The following is a 19,070-nucleotide window of genomic DNA, read 5'->3' as shown; positions in this document are numbered from 1 at the left end:
GTCCATTTTATATCCATAATGTCCCTACATATACATGCTTAAAACTCAACTTTCTCAAATTGTAATACATGTAATTTTTTCTTACGTACAACTAAATAACATTAATAATGTCAGGAAATTTGATATTTTATATCTCTCCTAGGAGATTTTATGGTGTGACAATAATAGAACTTTTAGGGTTTGCAAAGAACTTTACAAATAATATCTTATGTGATATTCACAGCAGCTTTAGGAGGCAGGTTGTTATTATTAGTCCCCCTTTTTAGATGAGGAAACTGAAGCAGACTAAGATTAAATTATTTTCCTGGAATCACAAGGATCTGGGGCTGTATTTTTAACTCAGTCTCCAGGTCCAGCACCCTATCTACTTTTCCACCTGCCTGTATGATATAATTGATAGAGCCCTGGACCTAGATTTATATCCTGACTCTGACACATTAGCTGTGTGGAAATCACCTTAGAAGTCATTTGTCCTGACTTTGCATTCCAAGGATAATCCTTTACTGAAAAATGAAATAATATCCCTTATAGCTAGTTATTCAGTCTCTGCTTAAATATCTCTAGGGTCAAGGAATTCAATGGCTCTCTATTTCTGAGTGTGCATTAGCAAGTTTTCATATATGGTGAATCAAAATCTCCCTATTCATAACTTATCTAACAATTCTAGTCTGATCACCCTATAAAACAATCTCATTTCTTCTTCTATATTACAGTCCTTTCATGTCTTTCTCAAGTTTTCTTTTCTCTCGCCCCCATTTAGTAAGTCTAAACAATTTGAGAGCAATTTATCTCTGGCAATGAAGGACACATAAAAGGTACTTTATTATACTTCTCATGACTTTGGATGCTTCTTAAGTAAAACACATTCAACAACAGCACTTGGAAATCAGCTATTAGTTAACAAGGGCATGAAGAACATCAAGTTCTCTTATCACAGATGTCAATTTTGATCAAATTTTCCTAGTCTTGTTTTCTAGCTCTATAAAAGATCACATCCCCCTCTATCTGTCTCTATCTACACACATGCATACACACACACACACATACACACACACACACACACACACACACACACATATATATATATTCTAGTTCAAGGCCTCAAAAGAAACAACCAGAATAAAATTCATTAGTTTATATTTTTCCTATGCCACAAAGGCAATCAAAAATTATTTACTGGCAATTTCCCCCTTGCTTCAATTTTTCTTCTCTGATGATTGGTGGGTTTTTTTCTCCTCCAGTTCAGTAATATCCTCAGTTCACCCCTTTCCCAATTGCATTGAAAAATCACTTTGCCTTGTTTCAGTTCATTCTTCATTCCTTGTGTTTTACATTCCCTAATCCTTTATAGTACAATTATTCAAGGAGAAAGGAATGTAGGGAGGGAGAGAGAGAAAGAGAGACAGAGAAAAAAAAGAGAATGGGGGGGAAAAGGGAGGAAAGGAGAGAGAGAGAATAACAAAGACAGAAGAGAGAGACAATGAGAGAAGGGCAGAGAAAGAGAGACAGAGAGACAGAAAGTCATAAGCTTGTGAGGTAAGGAGGGAGACTGGATTTGTGCACCAGCTATTGAACAGGAACCCTTGCTTTTGTTTGCAACCATGACACTAAAATATTATATAAATATAATATATAAAATATAAATATATATATATATAAATATAAAATATTACCTCAATATTGGTGCCTCAATTTCCCCCCTTTAAAATGAGTTAAGATACCTAGTGTCATCAGGTCAGAAAAAGAAGCTAATGGGAATCATTTCTCTTTTCTATTGTACCTTTACTATAAAGAAGGAAAAGTGTCAGACAAATCACATGAGCAACTTTATATAAAGAATACTGAACTTGTGTCAGAAGACTTGAGATCAAATTCTGCTCTACCACTTACTGGTTAGATGAAGTTAAGCAGATCATCTCAGCCCTCTGAGCTTCTTTTTCCTCATCTCCAAAGTGAAGACTTGTAAAATGGAATTAATTGAAGTTGAGTTGAGTTAAATAAAGAAGAAAAAGAAGGGTATATTTAAAGATTACTAATTTGGAGAATCAGGGACTGCACCCAAAAGTTCTGGTTTAATGAGGTTACATATTGAAGATGGAATCAAGGTTATATAACTTGTCCTAACTCTTGAAGAAATTTTGGGGATTAAGGTCCATGCTTGCAGAATATTTCCCTCTCCATCCCCCCAGACAAATGCTAATAATGTAAATAAATTTGGAAAGCTTAATAAGCAATGTGATTATGTGAAATGAGTGCTGAATTTGGAGTTAGAGGGCATGGATTTGAGTTTTTGGTTTCACCACTTGTTATCTGTGTGATCTTGGGTAAGTCTCTTAATCCCTCCAAACTTTAGGTTCTACTTTGTAAAATGAAGGACTTAAACCAGATGACCTCTCAGCTACATTCCAACTCTAAGTCTGTGTCCCACAATCTTGAATGTGACTTCTACAAAATCCTTCATATTATGATACTTCAGTCAGATTATTGTATTCCATATTAGTCCAGTCCATATACACTATAAAATTCTCCACTGCAACATACCCAGCAACTGCCCAACTAGACTCTGAAGATATCTGAGGAGGGGGAAACAATCCCATCTTGAGGAAGTTCATTCTTCAAAAAATGGAATGGAAAAATGAATACAAAAAGATTGACATAATACTGTAAGAATAGTGTTAGGAAGGCTAAAAGCCCAGAGTGACTGTGGAGCTCTTGAGAGAGGCTAAGAGACAACATTTTGGTTTAAAAAGAAAAAGAAAAGAAAATACTGTTAGGTACAAGAAATCAAAAGGAAGTGATAAGTCTTGACTACTTTATCAAGGATAATAGTAATGGATGAAAGATAAGGCAGGGGATGACTCAACTGTTTTTGTTTTCTCTATCAAGGATAATGATTTGCAGAATAAAAATGGTTATAAGAAAATAAAAACACAAGATAATTGAGAGATGTTAAGAAAGTACCCAATTATACACTTTTGGAGTTCAAGTTACCTGCTGCAGAGAATTCCATTCCAGGGCACTGGGAACAATTTGAAGAGGTGATGACTGAACCACATGCTGGTGATATTAAAGAATTTAAGAGGTATCAAAGAAATAGAACAGATAAATGCCCCTATTAAAAAAAAAAGGTAGGGGGAGGAGGTAAATAAAACAGATCTATTAGTGAGTTTATGGATAGCATTTTAAAACAGCTTATTAGAAGAATGGTTTGTAAACATTTAGAAAGTGATGTTAGATAAGAGCCAACATAGATTACAAGAACAAGTGACTATAGCCAACCAATCTCAGTTCTTTTTTTTTTTTTTTTACAGGATTATCAGACTATTTGATGCAAGGGAATACCATAGACATAATACAATGGGAATTTGGCAAAAATAAAAATAAAAAACTCTAAAAACAAAACCCTAGAACCCAAAACCAAAGCTTTGACAAAAGACTTGTATTATAAGACAAAGTAGAACAATGTGGACTGGATGATAAATGCAGTTAGGCAGTTGTTTGAATTGGTTGAACAACTGGACCAAAAGAGTGCTGATGATCAGTCTCTTGTAGATTTTGATAGGCCTCAGTTTTCAGCCTTATGCTATGCAAAATTTTTGTAAATGATTTGGATGTCATGTTTACCAAATTGGTGCAGGGAGCAAAGCTTGAAGAGGAAGCTAAAATGTCAGAATAATATTCTGAAAAGAATTTAGCAGGATAAGGAATCCAGTCTAAAAGGATGAAATTTAGCGGGCAGATGCATAAAGTTCAGCCCTAAGGTTCCAGAAGCCACAGGATCATATATATTGCACTAGATATACCTTGGAGATATCATCCAACTATTTCATTTTACAGTTGAAGAAATAATCTCTGAGAAGTTAAGTGACTTATCCTACAGCACACAGGCAGAGCTAGAATTTGGACCCAGAACCTCTAACTTCAAATCTTGAGTTCTTTCAACTTCGCCTTCCAAACAAACTTCCCAAGAGCAGAAGAAGGGAAGGTGTGGGCTGATAGCAATCCATATGGAAAAGGCCTATGACTTTAAACAGAAAGAAGTCCAATATGAGTCACAATTGTGACTGCCAAAAAACCCCAAAACAAAACCCTAAAGTGATTTTAGGCAGAATTATTTGAAACGTAATGCACAGAACTGGAGAATTTATAGTATTCTGCTGCCTGCTGTCTTCTTGGCAACCACCAGAGAGGTCTCTCTAAGCTACTTGACAAGGTAGCATATGGCAGCTGCATATGGAAGTAGAGCTAGGATGGCAAGGCACAAGTGGCCACCTTCTTCTCCCTGATTACATATCTACTCTGGACTGGGATGCCCCAGCCCACAGACATAACTGTCACCTTTATAGCTAGAAAAGGGAGCCTTCCATCTTTTTGCATCACCCATTGGCTAGCAAGCCACCAGAAAATGACCGTTTCCACAATGGGGAAAATTTGTATTGTTATTTTTGTATTTTATATATATATACTATTTATATATTATTTTATATAAATACAATATATTTATATTTATTTTTTATAGTATAATATAACAAATATAAATATTTATATAAATAAAATATATATTATTTTATATTTATATATTATATTTATAATGATGAATAATATATAATATAAATATATTTATATATATAATATATAAATAATAATGAATTTTATTTTTCAGTGATAAAAGAGAATAAGACAAACCACTTGGTATGAGATACCCACTAATCATGTTGTATATAGTGAGTGGAAATATTTACAAGAAAGAAGGGAAGGAAAAAGGAATAAACTTTTATGTAGCACCCACTATGTGTCTGACACTGCTAAGTGCTTTACAAACATTTCATTTGATCTTCACAACAACCCTGCAAAGTAAGGGTTGTTATTGTTTTTTGTTTTTATTTTTTACAGCTGAGGAATTAGGGTCAGTCAAAGGTTAAATTACTTGCCAAAGTTAGTATCTGTGGCTGGATTTGAATTCTGGTCTTCCTGATTTACCCCAGAGCTCTAGCTATTGTACCACTAAGCTGCATGATTGGAGGTTTTCTGCTTGGCCACAGTGGATGTCTACAAAAAGGAAGATTTTGGCTTAATATGAAGACAAATTCTTCAACATGTAGAGCTCTTAAAAATAGGATGAACTGACTCAGAAAGATCCTAGAATCATATAACTTTAGAGTCAAAAGGGGTCTTAACAGCTATCTATACAAGAAAGGAATCCTTACCATAATTATACCTTGAAAAATGGTCATCCAGAAAGCAAGTTCTATTATTGGAGGTCTTCAAGAAGCTAGATAGTCACTTATTTGTGATGTAGACAAGAGGTATGCTTGGATGAGATGCTCTCTGAGTTCTCTTCCACTTCTGAGATTCAAGAAATGTTTTAGAACATATCAATATTTAAATCACTTAGTTGTAATAACACCATGATGATTCTTAAAAAAATACTTTCCATTCTATCTCAAAATTAAGTAAAATTACTTTTTCTAGCACACCAAATGAAGGACTCACATAGTTGAGAACGTTAGTCTTCATAAAATTGGCCACTGACATGTATAAGGGAAAGAACATTAGATCAGGGGTGAGAGAAACTGGGTTTGAAATCCAACTCTGATATACCCTAGTTCCATGATCTTACACAAATGGTTTCCCTCCTACCCACTTTAGTAAGTGGTGGCCAACCTTCGGTCACTTTTCAGAGGGCCATTTCAGCAATATAATGGGGATGGAGGTCCAATTTCATGGAACTAAGGTGATAATGGTGGGAAAGTAGTTACACTGGACACAGAAAATCTTTTCTGGAAATTTAACCATGAATATGGAAATAGAGAAATGAGTAATTAGATGGATTGTAAATTATGGGAAGGCTTTTTTTTTTGGTTCAGAGAGACTGGAGTATGTTTACAGGTATGGTGTCTAGAAGAAAAATTTCTCTAAGCATCATATATGGGGACAACAGTCCTCTAACCCTTCCTATCCTAATGGTTGGACAGTAACTTACTGTGGAACAAGGGGAGGAAATTGGTGCTGTAAACTTTGGACTTTTTATACATTTATTCCTCCCTTTAATCCTTTACACTATCACCAAAGCAATAGTGTGAGACTGTCCTTTCCCTTTCATTCAACTCTTACTCTGATGTATTTGTCATTTCTTTTCTTTCCATGGAATTCATTTTAACCTCACTTCTGGATAAAGATGTTGGGGATAGAATTGATCCCTTCCTAAGGTTGGGTAAGAGCCCTAGAAACCTTTTTTGAGTGTTTTTGTTCGCTGTCATAATAGTGAATATCAATCCTTTGGGAATTTCAGCCCCCTTTCTTGTTGGTTTGGTTTCACTATAGTTCCATTCCTCAAAGTGCTATATGATACTGAATTGAGTGTATGTACACATGTGGGAACACACACAACCAGGACTTTGTTTTTCCAACAGGTCATTCTGAATTTTCTTCCTCACCCCAATCATGGTTGTCAGACAAACAAACTCCAGATTCTTCTGAGATCTCATCATCCATCAATGTAGTCCTTCAGCATTCTAAAGAGAATCTGTGTGCTGTGCCTTCTCAGTCTCAACTGATTATTCCAGAACATTTCCAGGAGGGAATTTTACATCATTCACGTGAGTCAAAAAGTCATTTCTCCAAAGTATCGAATTTTAGTTTGTATTAGTCTACCCTCCTAGGGAAAACTAAGGGGTGCCTTGAATAGAGTGCCTAGGAAAACCTAAATCCAAATCCACCTTCATCTATTAGCTGTGTATCCCTTGGACCAAGTTGGTTAATATTTATTTGCTTCGGTTTCCTCTAAATCCAAATCCACCTTCATCTATTAGCTGTGTATCCCTTGGACCAAATTGGTTAATATTTATTTGCCTCAGTTTCCTTCATCATTTACCTCTCAGAATTATTGTAAAGATCAAATGAAATAATTGTAAAGATTGTAATTGAATGAATGTAATTGAAATGAAATAATTGTGAAGAGTTTGACACATAATAAGTGATATACAAATGTTTTACTTCTGAGGAATTCTTCCTCCAAATATCCCTGATATGTACTCACACATCATCAGAGAAGGAGAGAGTTATAGGATTATTAGTTCGAAGACTATGAACAATTTAGTGAAGTCTTGTGTAATTCCAAAGTGTTTAGAACATTTATCATTACAGTACACTATGTGTTTTATCACAACCCCACCCCCTTACATTGATTACTTCTGTTTTTATATTTTTAAACAATTTGATTCTTATGAAATTAAACTTAAAAATTGTTTTTATTTTATACATCTTTTCACAAGTTGTGATTTGAAACACTTTTTTCAGTGGCTAGCAAGAGTTTGTAATTTTTCCTTGAAAACTATTTATAACCTTTCTTACCTACTTATGGCACTTACCTGTTAGGATTTTCTTTTGAAAAAAATTTTTTTTTGTGAAATGGCTCCCTGCCCAGAGAGAATTTATAGAACTCAAAAAAGAATTTTAAAATCAAATTCACTGAAGAAAAAGTGAAAAAAAATTTAGAAAAACAAGATTATGAAAAAAAAAAAGTTAACCAACCAAAAAAGGAGATACAGTCCCTCTCTCCCTCTCTCTCTCCCCTGAGGCAATTGGGGTTAAATGATAGGGTCACACATCTAGGAAGTGTTAAGTGTCTGAGATCAAATTTGAACTCAAGTCCTCCTGACTTCAGGGCTGGTGCTCTATCTACTACACCACTTAGCTGCTCTCTGAAATACAGAGTCTCAAAGATGAAAATAACTCTTTGAAAATTAGAATTGGGTAAGGGGAAACCAATGAAGCTATGAGAGACCAAGAAATAACAAAACATTATAAAAAATGAATAAGATGTGAAACATCTTATAAGAAAAATTTTTTTAATTTTATAACAAAATTGTAAAACTATTTTCCCCCCATTGTCTCTCTATCTCTTACTTAGTGATGATTTTCCCCTTCAATCATAGATTTGAAAGCTACCTCCCTTTCATTCCTTTCTGATTTTTTTAAATAACATGACCTTTTCTTCAATCTTTTTATTTTTACAGAGGAGTGAAGTAAGGCTCAGAGAGGATAATTACATATGACCTGGGGTGATATGATGAGTTATTGATAGAGCTGGGCATTGAGCTCAAGTCGCTTGACTTCTTGGTCAATGATCTTTCTATTGCACTGTTCTAATTCCTAAAACCTACCAGTCTGGAAATAACAACTTTTATTTACATAATAGAATATAAGCTTATTATAAGAGCTGGTCTTATACATGAGTAGTCTAGATGGTGTCTTCTTTGGAACTCTCAAAAGTCTTATCATCACTCAAATTTCACCTCTCAATCAATCAAATCAATAAAGTTTAGCAAGCCCCTGCTATGTGCTAAGAGTTGAAAATAGATAAATATTCTAAAGTCTGTTCTCAAGGAGCTAACATTTTATTGGGGAAAATAACATGCATGCCTTTGAGCAAATACAAAAGTAATTTTCAGGAAGGAAGAATCTGAAGGCAAGAACATCAAGAAAAGCTTCATATAAAAAGGGCCCTTAGCATTTGAATTATGATTTTCAGGAAACTATAAATTCTGAGATGGAAGTTAGGATGATGTCCCTTCTAGACATTGGCTTATGAAAAGGCATGAAGATGGGAAATAGAATGTCATATGTGAAGAACAATTATAAGATCAATCTGTATACTATATAGTGTATGAAAAAGAATCATATATAAGAAAGCTGATAAAGTAGGTTAGGGAGTAGTTATGAAGAGTTTGAAATGCCAAACAGAGTTAGTACTTGATCCTAGAAACAAGAGGAAGCCAGTGGAATTCAGCCCCTTTATGTGTTAATAAGTTTTCTGAGGTTACCTAGGAATCTATCATTCCTCATCCTGTTTTATGGGGAAATGTATTAAAGTTCCAAATGATTGACATAATTTTTAAAAACACAATGTATTTATAAGTTAAGGAGCTTTTGTAGTTTCATTTATCTCCTTCCCTCTCTCATCAGGCCCATCTTCATTTAGATATCATCAGTGTATGTGTGTCTGTCTGTCTGCCTGTCTATCTTATTAAAAGTGTTCTCATGCTGAAATGTGCTATAATCACTTTATTTCCCACATAGCTGCCAAATTGGTGCTCGATCACAGAGGACCATTTTGTACTTGAGCAATGAAAATCTGATGTGTTATCATAATTTGCAGTCCCTTTAAAGGTTGGATATTTCCTTAAAGACTCACAGAAGATGAAGTTACAATCTCCTTTAGTGCTGAAAAATGCCACTCAAGGAAAAAATGTTCTGCACTGACACTTTCCTGACTGACTGTTCACCTCCTCTTATGTCTGTCATTTCAGGCAAATGACTTCCCCCATTCTGACCTATTTTCCTCATCTTACAAAACGAGGATAGAATGCATCTGAGTTACAATTCAATCCAAACAAAATATTATTATAAGTGTTCTTAAGTCATTTTTTAGTCATGTCCAATTCTCCACAACCCCATTTGGAGTTTTCTTGGCAAAGATACTGGAGTGTTTTGTTCTTTGCTTCTCCAGCTCATTTTACAGAAGAGGAAACTGAGACAAACAAGGTTAAGTTATTTTCAAAGACTTACATAGCTCATAAATGTCTGAGGCTAGATTTGAACTCTTAAAGATGAATCTTTATCCCAGTGTTCTAATCCCAGTGTTCTACCACCTCCCTGCCCATTATTATAAATATTCTTATGAAAATCTTCCTTCTTGTGTCTTAAAGCCTATTCTTTCTCATGAAATGAATCAGCTTTAAAAAGGCAGCCAGTATAAAACATCATGCCATCAATACCACAAATTCTGCTTTTCCCAGGGCTACAACCATACAAAAATATTTGGAGATTGTTGTACCATCTCTGATGGAGCAGCCTAGGAGTTACTATTTAAAGCACTGGGCTGGGAGTTAGAAAGACACAACCTCTGATTGCCTGCAAAAAGAGATTCACTGGATCTAATGGAGAAGGAAATAGCAAACCATTCCAGTATTTTTGCCAAGTAAATGCAAAATAGGGTCAAAAAGGGTTAAACATGACTAAAATGACTGAACAATGACTACCACTAGATTTTTAGACTTCTGCCAATTATATTTTTATGTAATCTGTAATTATTTCAAAAACTTCTTTGCATAGAACTCTGGTCACTTAGGATATTAAAGATGATTAAGTTGATACTTCTAAAATTCTTTGGATTTACTTAAGTAAAAAATTCTGTGAAGCACAAAATTGATTTATTGACACTCAGTGAAGTTCTTCAAAATAGAAACCATATTTTAAAAAACCAAAAGCTATAAATTCTTCAAGGAAAATCATTCATTTTGCCATGTTGTAGAGAACTAGTTTGTGATAGAGTTCCCAAAGCAAAGGACTGTACTTCAAAGGTTTATTTTTTTATTTATGTGTCTTAATTCTGCTTCACCAACAAGCATTAACAGTATACTATATTCCCTTCACTGTCCTAGGTGGTATGGAATGTTATTGCATTTAGATAAGACATCCTTCCTTTCCTTCTAAATTTCACTGTCTAGTAGTGGGGAAAAGCAAAAACAGAGGTGGGAATGAATGGAGTTCCCCCTCATTGAAAGTCTCCAAGCAAAGGCTGCTTGACTGTTTGTCAAGTATGTTCTAATGAGGATTCTTTCTACCTATGGGTTAGGTAAAATGGACCCTGAGGTCCCTTACAAATTTAAAATGCTGTGCTTCTCTGAAATACTGTTTCATGATGATAGCATTAGAGAGATTCAGAACAAAGTGCTGTGTGAGGAGGTTTGAGGGGGAAGATAATTACTAAGCAGGAATATCAGGGTAAGCCTGAGGGAGGAAATAGCATTTAATTTGGGATTAAAATTCTAAGTATGACTTCAGTAGGAAAAGGGAAAGTGAGATTGCATTCCATGCATAGGAAAGAGTGTGAACAAAGACAAGGAAAGGGCAAAGCAAAGAATGTGTTCAGAGTACAAATGAGATATTTGCAAATAATATTTCCAGAGGAAGTTTAAAATTGGGAGAAGGAATAGTATAGGTCAATATATTTAATAACAAACATTTATTGTTATTTAATTATTATTAAATTACTTTTATTTAATCAGTTATAATTTATTTTAATAGCTTTAGTACAATTTAATAATGAGCAATGCTTCTCAATTCTTTTTTCCCCTCTTTTTCTATTAGAGTCCAGTACATTTCAAGATGTCCTTTTTCCAGTAGTTGGATTTGCAATATGCTTAATCATTTCAGCATGTACAAGGTAATTACAATTTTAATTTTGTTGGTATTTAATAAGTGATTACTCTATGATATTTAAATAATGTATCGAGGCGTGACTTTAGCCATCTGTTCTTGTCCATTCCTGGCTGCAACTTATTGACAAATCAGACATAACAAGAACAGACTTCCTTAGAAAAATGGATCAGAAACTCAGTAGTACTTGACAGTCCCAGAGTCATTGCTCTGGAGGAACCTCTATCCTAGTTTAACAAATCCCTGGGCTTATTGTAATCAGCAAAAAGCAGAGCTTCCTTATTGGACTTGGTGGGACCGTTCCTAGGTTGTGAGGCTGTTTGGGGATTCAGATGAAGGAGTATTATATCTATAGGCTGAAGATAATTTGTTTTCAGGCTCCATGTTGTATATTAGCATACCTGGAGCTCTCAGCTGCTGTCTTGGCAAATTCTTAATTATAGAAAGCTCCCACTAGCTATTATTTAATTTCTCTGCTCCATAAACCTCAAAGATAGTCAGTGGAAATTACTTTGGTGCTGTCCATGGTTCTAATAGGACTGTCAGATCCATAGTGCTGCTAACTAACTCAGTTAAGAATTCAGACCAAGTATTTTGAGCTTGATGTACCTGAAAAGAACAAAACTACCCCTGTAATCTAGTTGTTGCTACTGAGATATATGGAGAAGGCACAGTGAGTCTGTCTATCTGGATCTTGGAGGTAATTGAACCAACGCTAGAGAAAATGTTGCTAGTTGCCCATGTTCTCTTTCAGGGTATTAAGGGTTATTTCAGAATTATAGACCTTAGTGAATATTTAAAAAGCAGGAAATTTCAGGATTTAATGCCCCCCTAAATCTATGTTCCCACTGTGGTGATCTAGTCCTTCATTTTCGGTATTGTGCCTTTTACATTTACTGACTTGAGGCTACTGATACCATGTTGGTATGATGTCTTCTGTGTAGGCAAGAGCCTTAATTTTCTTTCTTTTTCTTTCTTTCTTTCTTTTTTTTTTTTTTTGGCTGAGGCAATCAGGATTAAGTCACTTGCCCAAGATCACACAGATGGGAAGTGTTAAGTGTCTGAGGCCAGATTTGAACTCAGGTCCTCCTGACTTCAGGGCAGGATTTGAATTCATCTTCCTGAATCCTGAGAGTCCAGCACTTTATTGACTTCATTACCTACATAGCTTAACATTAATATGTTCTATAATTTAGTCTTTTCATAGGATCAGAGATTTGAAGACCTTAGAATTAATGTTTAACCCTAACATGTTATAGAAGAGAAAACTGAGGCTAAAAGATCTTAAGTGACTTGTCCAGTATCACAGAGCTAATAAATATCTGAGACAAGGTTAAGTCTGGCACTTTATCCACTGTACTATTTATCTAGCTTATGAATTCAGGCTAACGACACATTTAGAAAAATTTAACCTTAATTTTTTGATGAGTTTTAAATTAATGTTTTGTTAATCATTACATGATAAATTACTTCCTTTAAAGTTTATTACCAAGTATTAGAAGAATGTTTTGTTTCCATTGGAAACCATCCCATTATATTCTTAAATATGACAAGTATTTTTGTTGTCATTGTTTTTAAAGATGCTCTCTAGAAGACTCATTCATTGCCCTTTTGACATTTTCACTGATGTTCATCATAATTTGTAAGTACCTCTGCTCCTAAGAGCTAGTCTGATCTTCTTGATATAATCAAATTTGGGTCATAATGAAAATTTTAAAATAATCTCTATTTTTCACCCAAGATCTTGTCAAGTCTCTGCGTCTTAGCCCTTCCAGTGCTTTCAAAACTAGTGACCAAGCATGGTAAGTAAGTGGGGTATAAATTTTTTCATCTTAGTACAGAGTGAGTTCACCTAAATCTGATAACTAGGAAGCAATTTTAAGACTTGATTAGGCTGTGTCACAAATAGCAATAAAGAGACATGGTTCAAATTCCCTTCTGAATGACTAGGTTTGCTGTTGTCATGATGGATGATGGCTGTAAGTCTGCTTTCTAAATCTTAAATGAAAACCCATTAAGGAAGCATTTCTCAAAGACAAAACAACCCAGCATCTGACCAAAGGCTTGAAAATGTTTGGTTTACGTTCTGGAGAATAATTTGGAACTATGCTCAAAGGGTACTGGGTTCCTAAGAAATCATAAAAGAAGGGAAAGGACCCCACATGTGCAAAAAATATTTGTAGCAGCTCTTTTTTGGTGGCAGCAAAGAATTGGAAAATGTGTAGATGCCCATCAATTAAGGAATGGCTGAATAAGTTATAGTATATGAAAGTAAGGGAATATTATTGTTCTATAAAAAAATTAATGAACAAGCTGATTTTAGAAAGGCCTGGGAAGATTTACATGAACTGAGGCTGAATGAAACAAGTAGAGCCAGGAATACATTGCACACAGCAAGACTGTACAATAATCAACTGTGACAGACGTGATTCTTCTTAATAATTCAGTGATATAAAGCAAACCCAATAAACTTTGAATGGAGAACATCCACATTCAGAGAGAGACAAAATGTAAATCAACACATGCTATGTTCACTTTTTTTTTTCTTTTCCTTTTGTTTTTCCCCCTCCTAATTTTTCCCTTTTATTCTAATTTCTCTCTCCCAACATGATCCATAGGGAAAAAAGGAAAGGAAATGAATGTACATGTTTAATAAGAAAAAAAAAGAAAATATCTGGTTTAGGTACTCAAAGGCAGGGAGGGTTACTACATCTTCATAGTATCCTTAGCACTGAGAAGAGTGCCTGAAGCATAGTAAGAAATGCTTATTACCTGATTAATGGCTTAAAAAAATTGTAATCTTATGTGTTATGTGATTTCACTAATACCTCAAATTACAAGGTCTGGGCCTTAGAGCTGATTAGACAACAAACAATTACTATTCCTCTAGTGTAGTGAAAGAATTCTAGTTACGAGTATGTTTTTTTCTGACATTTCAGACTTATTTAACAATTCTCCTCTACTCTTAACTTTTATGTTTCTTGGAAGGCTGTGCCAGTAGACTACAAGCTCTGGGAGACTGTACAAATTGGAAAAGTTTAGAGAATAGGCCTAGGGATAGCCTGTTTATTTTTCAAGGACCAGCCTAAACTCAATGAGGCTCAAGATCCAGTTGGCCACAGGATGATTCAGTTTTTTTCTTTTCTTTCTTTCTTTTTTTTTTGGAAACAGCAACTCCAAAAAACAACCTACTTTGGGATCATAAAGTCATAGGATTATTGATCTCAAGCTGAAAAGGACTTGGAGGGCATTGATCCAATTCCCTTATTTCATACATAAGGACAGTGAAAACCACAGTGATTATGTGGCTTGTCCTAGGTCACATAGTATATATCTGAGGCAGGATTCCAGCTGAAACGTTCCTGACTCTTACTCCAGCATTTTCTTTAGCAAATAACAGAACATTATGAAGTATCAGTACAAAGAGAGATTTGAAGATATTCATAGAATTTTAAACAGAGTATAACCGCAGGAAATGCATTTTATTCTTTAAAAGTATATACCTAAGCATCAAAAAATAAGTGGATAATACTGGACTTTATCTGAAGAAATTCAGTTATTTTTTAAATCACCAAATTTCGTTAATAATTGTCAGGAAGACCTGGTTTCAAACCCTGCCCCTAATACTTAGTAGTGTATTAACTACAGGCAAATCAGTGAACATTATTTATTAAGTATATATTACATGCTAGACACTATAATTAAGCACTGGGAATACAAAGAAAAACAAAGATGGCAGTCCTTTCCATTAAGGAGTACACATTGTAATGAAGGAGACATAAATTACTAGGTATATATATATAAGATATATACCAAATAGATGGAAATCTCAACAGGAAGGCACTAACAGTAGAGAGAACTGGGAAAAGCTTCATACAGAAGGTAGGTCTTGGGATGAATCTTTTAAAAGCCAAGGAAGCTTAAGAGGTAGAGATCAGAAAGGAAAATATATCAGACCTAGGAAATAGGCAATACAAAGGCATGGAGATAACAGATGATGAGCAGAAAATGAGCATTTATTTAGCATTTACTGTGTACCAAGTACTATGCTAAGTGCTAAGGATACAAATAAAAGAAAAAAGAAAAAAACAGCTGTCCTTAAAGAGCTTGCATTCTAATAAGGGAAGTTAATACTTAAAAGGGAGTTAAAAAGAGAAGTCAAGGAGGAAGTACCTTTTAAAGGTTCATGATTCACAGTCCTCCTAATATTGTAAAAGAAAATTTACCTGGGGATCCACTCATGATTAAATATGTGTATTCGGCTTCGATAACTGTTTAATGAACTTGTCCAACAGGGTTTTGTCTACTTTGAGAGCCAACAGTTGGGTATCAGAATCAGGACTTAGTCATTGGTGGGATGAGCCAGATTCTATTAGTTCATTCATTAATTCATTAACTATGATTCTGGAGTTAGACAAACCCATTAGGTAGGGGAAGAGTTCAGGAAAAATTCCTGCAGTCACCCTCAGGAGTGTGATAAGGAAGCAGGTGAAATCAGAGAGAGATGCTCAATAGGAGGAAAAACCCCATTAGCAAATAACATCAGATAAACTGGCAGTGAGCGTAGGCAGAGTTCCAGAGAGCCAGGTGGTTTGCATTAGGGATGTCTAGCAAGGGATAATTTAAGACCTACCCATGGAAACTGGTATTCAGGAAACAGGACTCTACTCCTTGGAAGAAGGAGATAGGGAGGAGAGCAAGACAAGGTATCAATCTAAGAATGACTGGAGGACCGGGCTTTGTACTAAGAGAATCCCAGTGCTTCTGCACAAAGACCCAGACATCCCAGAGAGAAGAGGGGAAGACTCAGAAGCTGTTATTAAGGATGCAAGTGCTACGTGCAGGGTCATCACTGGTATCTGCTATACTTAAGACCTCTGCCTGTTTCGACACAGCCCAACAAAATAAACCTCCCCCAGAAACAAACAGAACAGGAACTGAAACTCAGAAATAATGCAAAAGTCACTTAACCTAACTGCATAAATGTCAGGTAACTAGAGTCTTCAGCTACACTATTTTACTTGCAAAAGTTTAAATTGGCTTTCTTTCCTTCCAAAGTATTCATCTGCAGAGCTGGGCTAATATCAAATACAGATGCCTGCTCTATCTCTCTCTATAAGTTACATGCTGGACAGGGAAAAGATGCTGATGCCATATTTAGGGCCATTAGCAGCAGCTGCTTCCTGCCTGCCCCATGATTCAATCACCCTTCTTTCTGTTTTGTAGTATGTGTAATCTAAAAATTCAGACATGGGATGGGCAAGATGGAGACCCAGTACTTGGAATTGGGATATTAGATGGACAGTCAAAATGAACAAATCAAGAATGTAGTTACTGGAAACAAGCTATACAGATAGAATTTGATCAAAAGAAAGGCTTTGGCTGACCCACTAGGCTACTGATTCAAGAATCCTTCTATCTCCCCGACCTATAAATTCTATTTGTCAGCAAATCTTGGGATTTGTTGAACTTGTGCGCAAGTTAAGATCCCTAGTGTAGAAGTTAAAATAAAATCAAAGCAGAAAGATAGACCAAATGATTATTTTTAATCCCTACTTCTAGGATTACATGTCACTAGAAACATATCTAATTATTCAACACTTTCTGTGTGATCTTGAGCAAGTCACAATATCTATGGGTCCTTACTTATAAATGGAAGAGATTAGATTAGATGGTCTCTGATATCCTTTTATCTAGGATCTTATTATTTCAGAACATCTATTTAGTAACATCTTTAAAACCAGATCCTAAAACTAGAGGACTGAAGGAAGAAGGATAGTTAGTGACTGGGAAGGTCAGGGAAGGCTTCATAAAATTGATAGCATGGCCTAGCAGACAAGTAATGAAGAAACAGTTTTTAATTTAGAGGGAATAGTACTATTTTTTAAATGTTTAGTCTATTCAGTTTCTTGTAATTTGAAGTATACATACTTTGTATATAAATTATTTTCAATCTCCAGTGTTGATATTGCATTTCTGATGAAAAGGAATTAATTGTAGATTTCATTTTTCTTTCCTTCTCCAATATAGATTTGCCAAAGAATGAAAACAATCCCAGCATTTCCAGAGTAACTTTCTGACATCTGAATGTTAAGAAATCAGTTGAATTACAATTAATTCTTATTTTTCCACAATAATAGAGGAAACAACAACATGGACAATACTAAAATTCATTATATTTGGCAATATGGTTTAGAAAAATAAATTAGGGGGTTATTTTCTTAAAACTTAGCTTCCGTTAATATAATTTTTTAACCTTTCCTGTGCATACCTTGAATACTGAGATTAAAGGGGCCCAGAAGTAGGAAAGATGTTGGACTCAGAAGAGGCAATGAGAAGACAATTCAATTTTGGATTGAAAATACTTCTTGTATAATCTTCAACTTCAAGAACATTTATAAAGTGACTATTATGTACAAAATACCATTCTAGGTATAAGAAGAGATTCAAATATAAACTAAGACATAGATTTTGTTCCTATGGAGTTCACAGTCTAGTAGAAGGATGCAATAAAATATGCATGTAAGAAGTATTGATCTTTGGCTAACCCTGTCTTTTTTCCCTAAAGGGACAAGTTAGAAAAAATTGTTAAACTAATGAAAAGGATTATGTAAATCACTTTCCTGTCTAATTCTCAATCCCTTTATGATAATGTGAACAATTTTCTCTGATGGAATTAGAGCAACAGCTTCATTGAGTAAGCAAAAGTGAGACAACATCTTTGCAGGAGTTTAAATAGTAAGTCCTGTGAACAAGGGGTACTTTGTGGAGGTGACTCTTGCAGAGAGGAATGGAGGAGGGGATTTCTCTTGACTCCCTTTCATTGGCTATGGCATGTAGAAGTAGAGTGAGAGACATTCTAACCGGTCCAGAGTTATTTGGTTCAAGAAAATTCCAAATAATATTGAGAGAGCAGAAATATATTCCAGAATGAAATAGATGCATACAGTTGGTGAATTGAGTAAAGAAACAGCTTTGAATAATGGCAGTGAAAATAAGTAACAGAGCCTATGGACCCAAAGAAGGAAGCTGCCCTACAGAGAAACTACACCCAAAGGAGAGCTATGAGAGAATAAATACTATGGAGAGAAAAAGGACTTCCAGCTCTTACAGAAAAAGGAGTTGTGAGTTATCCCTGCTACTCATACATCCTATACATTTGTTTCTGTACCACATTTTTGCCATGGACTTGTTGTGGATCTGTGGGGGAATATATGGAGAAAATGTTTTATGGTTACTGTTGATAATTTGTAATTTTAGTATATAAATGACTTTGTTTAAGGTTCAATGTGTCTACTGAGTGTTAATGGGAAACACACTAGTAGGGACTCATGAGGCATAGGTTAGGAAGGGTTGAAACCTGAAAGAAGTCTTTCCCTTAGTGATCCATCTGAGTGCTGAGTTGGGAGAAGTAGCCCAAATGAGATATTATCCACAAATTACTACAACACATGTAAGTAAATACATCAAGTCAGTTCCAATGTGAGAAATGACAGAGGGCAAGGGTAAGTACTGACTAGGGACAGCAGGATAGGGTTGGTGAATTTTGTGATATCTGAGCTGGATAGAATGTCAATAAGTGGAGATGGATGGGGGAGGATGGAATTCTAAGTGTAAGATAAATATGAATAGGGACTCATACAACATAAATAAAGGATGATAGTCATAATTTTGATTGGCATAGCACATCTAAAGAATATTTCATGAAGCATCCCTATATAGAAGGCTAAGGAATTTAAATTTTATTAAAACAGGGAACCATTGAAACATTTTGAGTAGTAGAATGAGCCAGTGAGCTCTGAGTAAAAAGGAAGATTAACCTGATAGGCCTGTAGACTGGATCAAGG

General features: G+C 35.1%; 1 protein-coding gene across 3 annotated transcripts in view; it reads left to right on the top strand.

Moving 5' to 3' along the window:
- Positions 1–17,396, top strand: part of TMEM71 (transmembrane protein 71) — a 37,744-nt gene extending 20,348 nt beyond the window's left edge. For all 3 annotated transcript variants that reach the window (XM_031947213.1, XM_031947212.1, XM_031947211.1), the window contains 5 exons: positions 6,414–6,599; positions 11,155–11,230; positions 12,804–12,865; positions 12,965–13,025; positions 17,254–17,396. In XM_031947213.1, coding sequence (XP_031803073.1) covers positions 6,414–6,599; positions 11,155–11,230; positions 12,804–12,865; positions 12,965–13,025; position 17,254 — 386 coding nt within the window. In that variant the 3' untranslated portion in view covers positions 17,255–17,396. The remainder of the gene's footprint in view (positions 1–6,413; positions 6,600–11,154; positions 11,231–12,803; positions 12,866–12,964; positions 13,026–17,253) is intronic.
- The last annotated feature ends 1,674 nt before the right edge of the window (positions 17,397–19,070 follow it).

Source organism: Sarcophilus harrisii, chromosome 1 (genome assembly GCF_902635505.1).
Source record: "Sarcophilus harrisii chromosome 1, mSarHar1.11, whole genome shotgun sequence".
NCBI lineage: Eukaryota > Metazoa > Chordata > Mammalia > Dasyuromorphia > Dasyuridae > Sarcophilus > Sarcophilus harrisii.
Note: the sequence above shows the minus strand (reverse complement) of the source record. Positions and strands in the feature narration are given on the sequence as shown.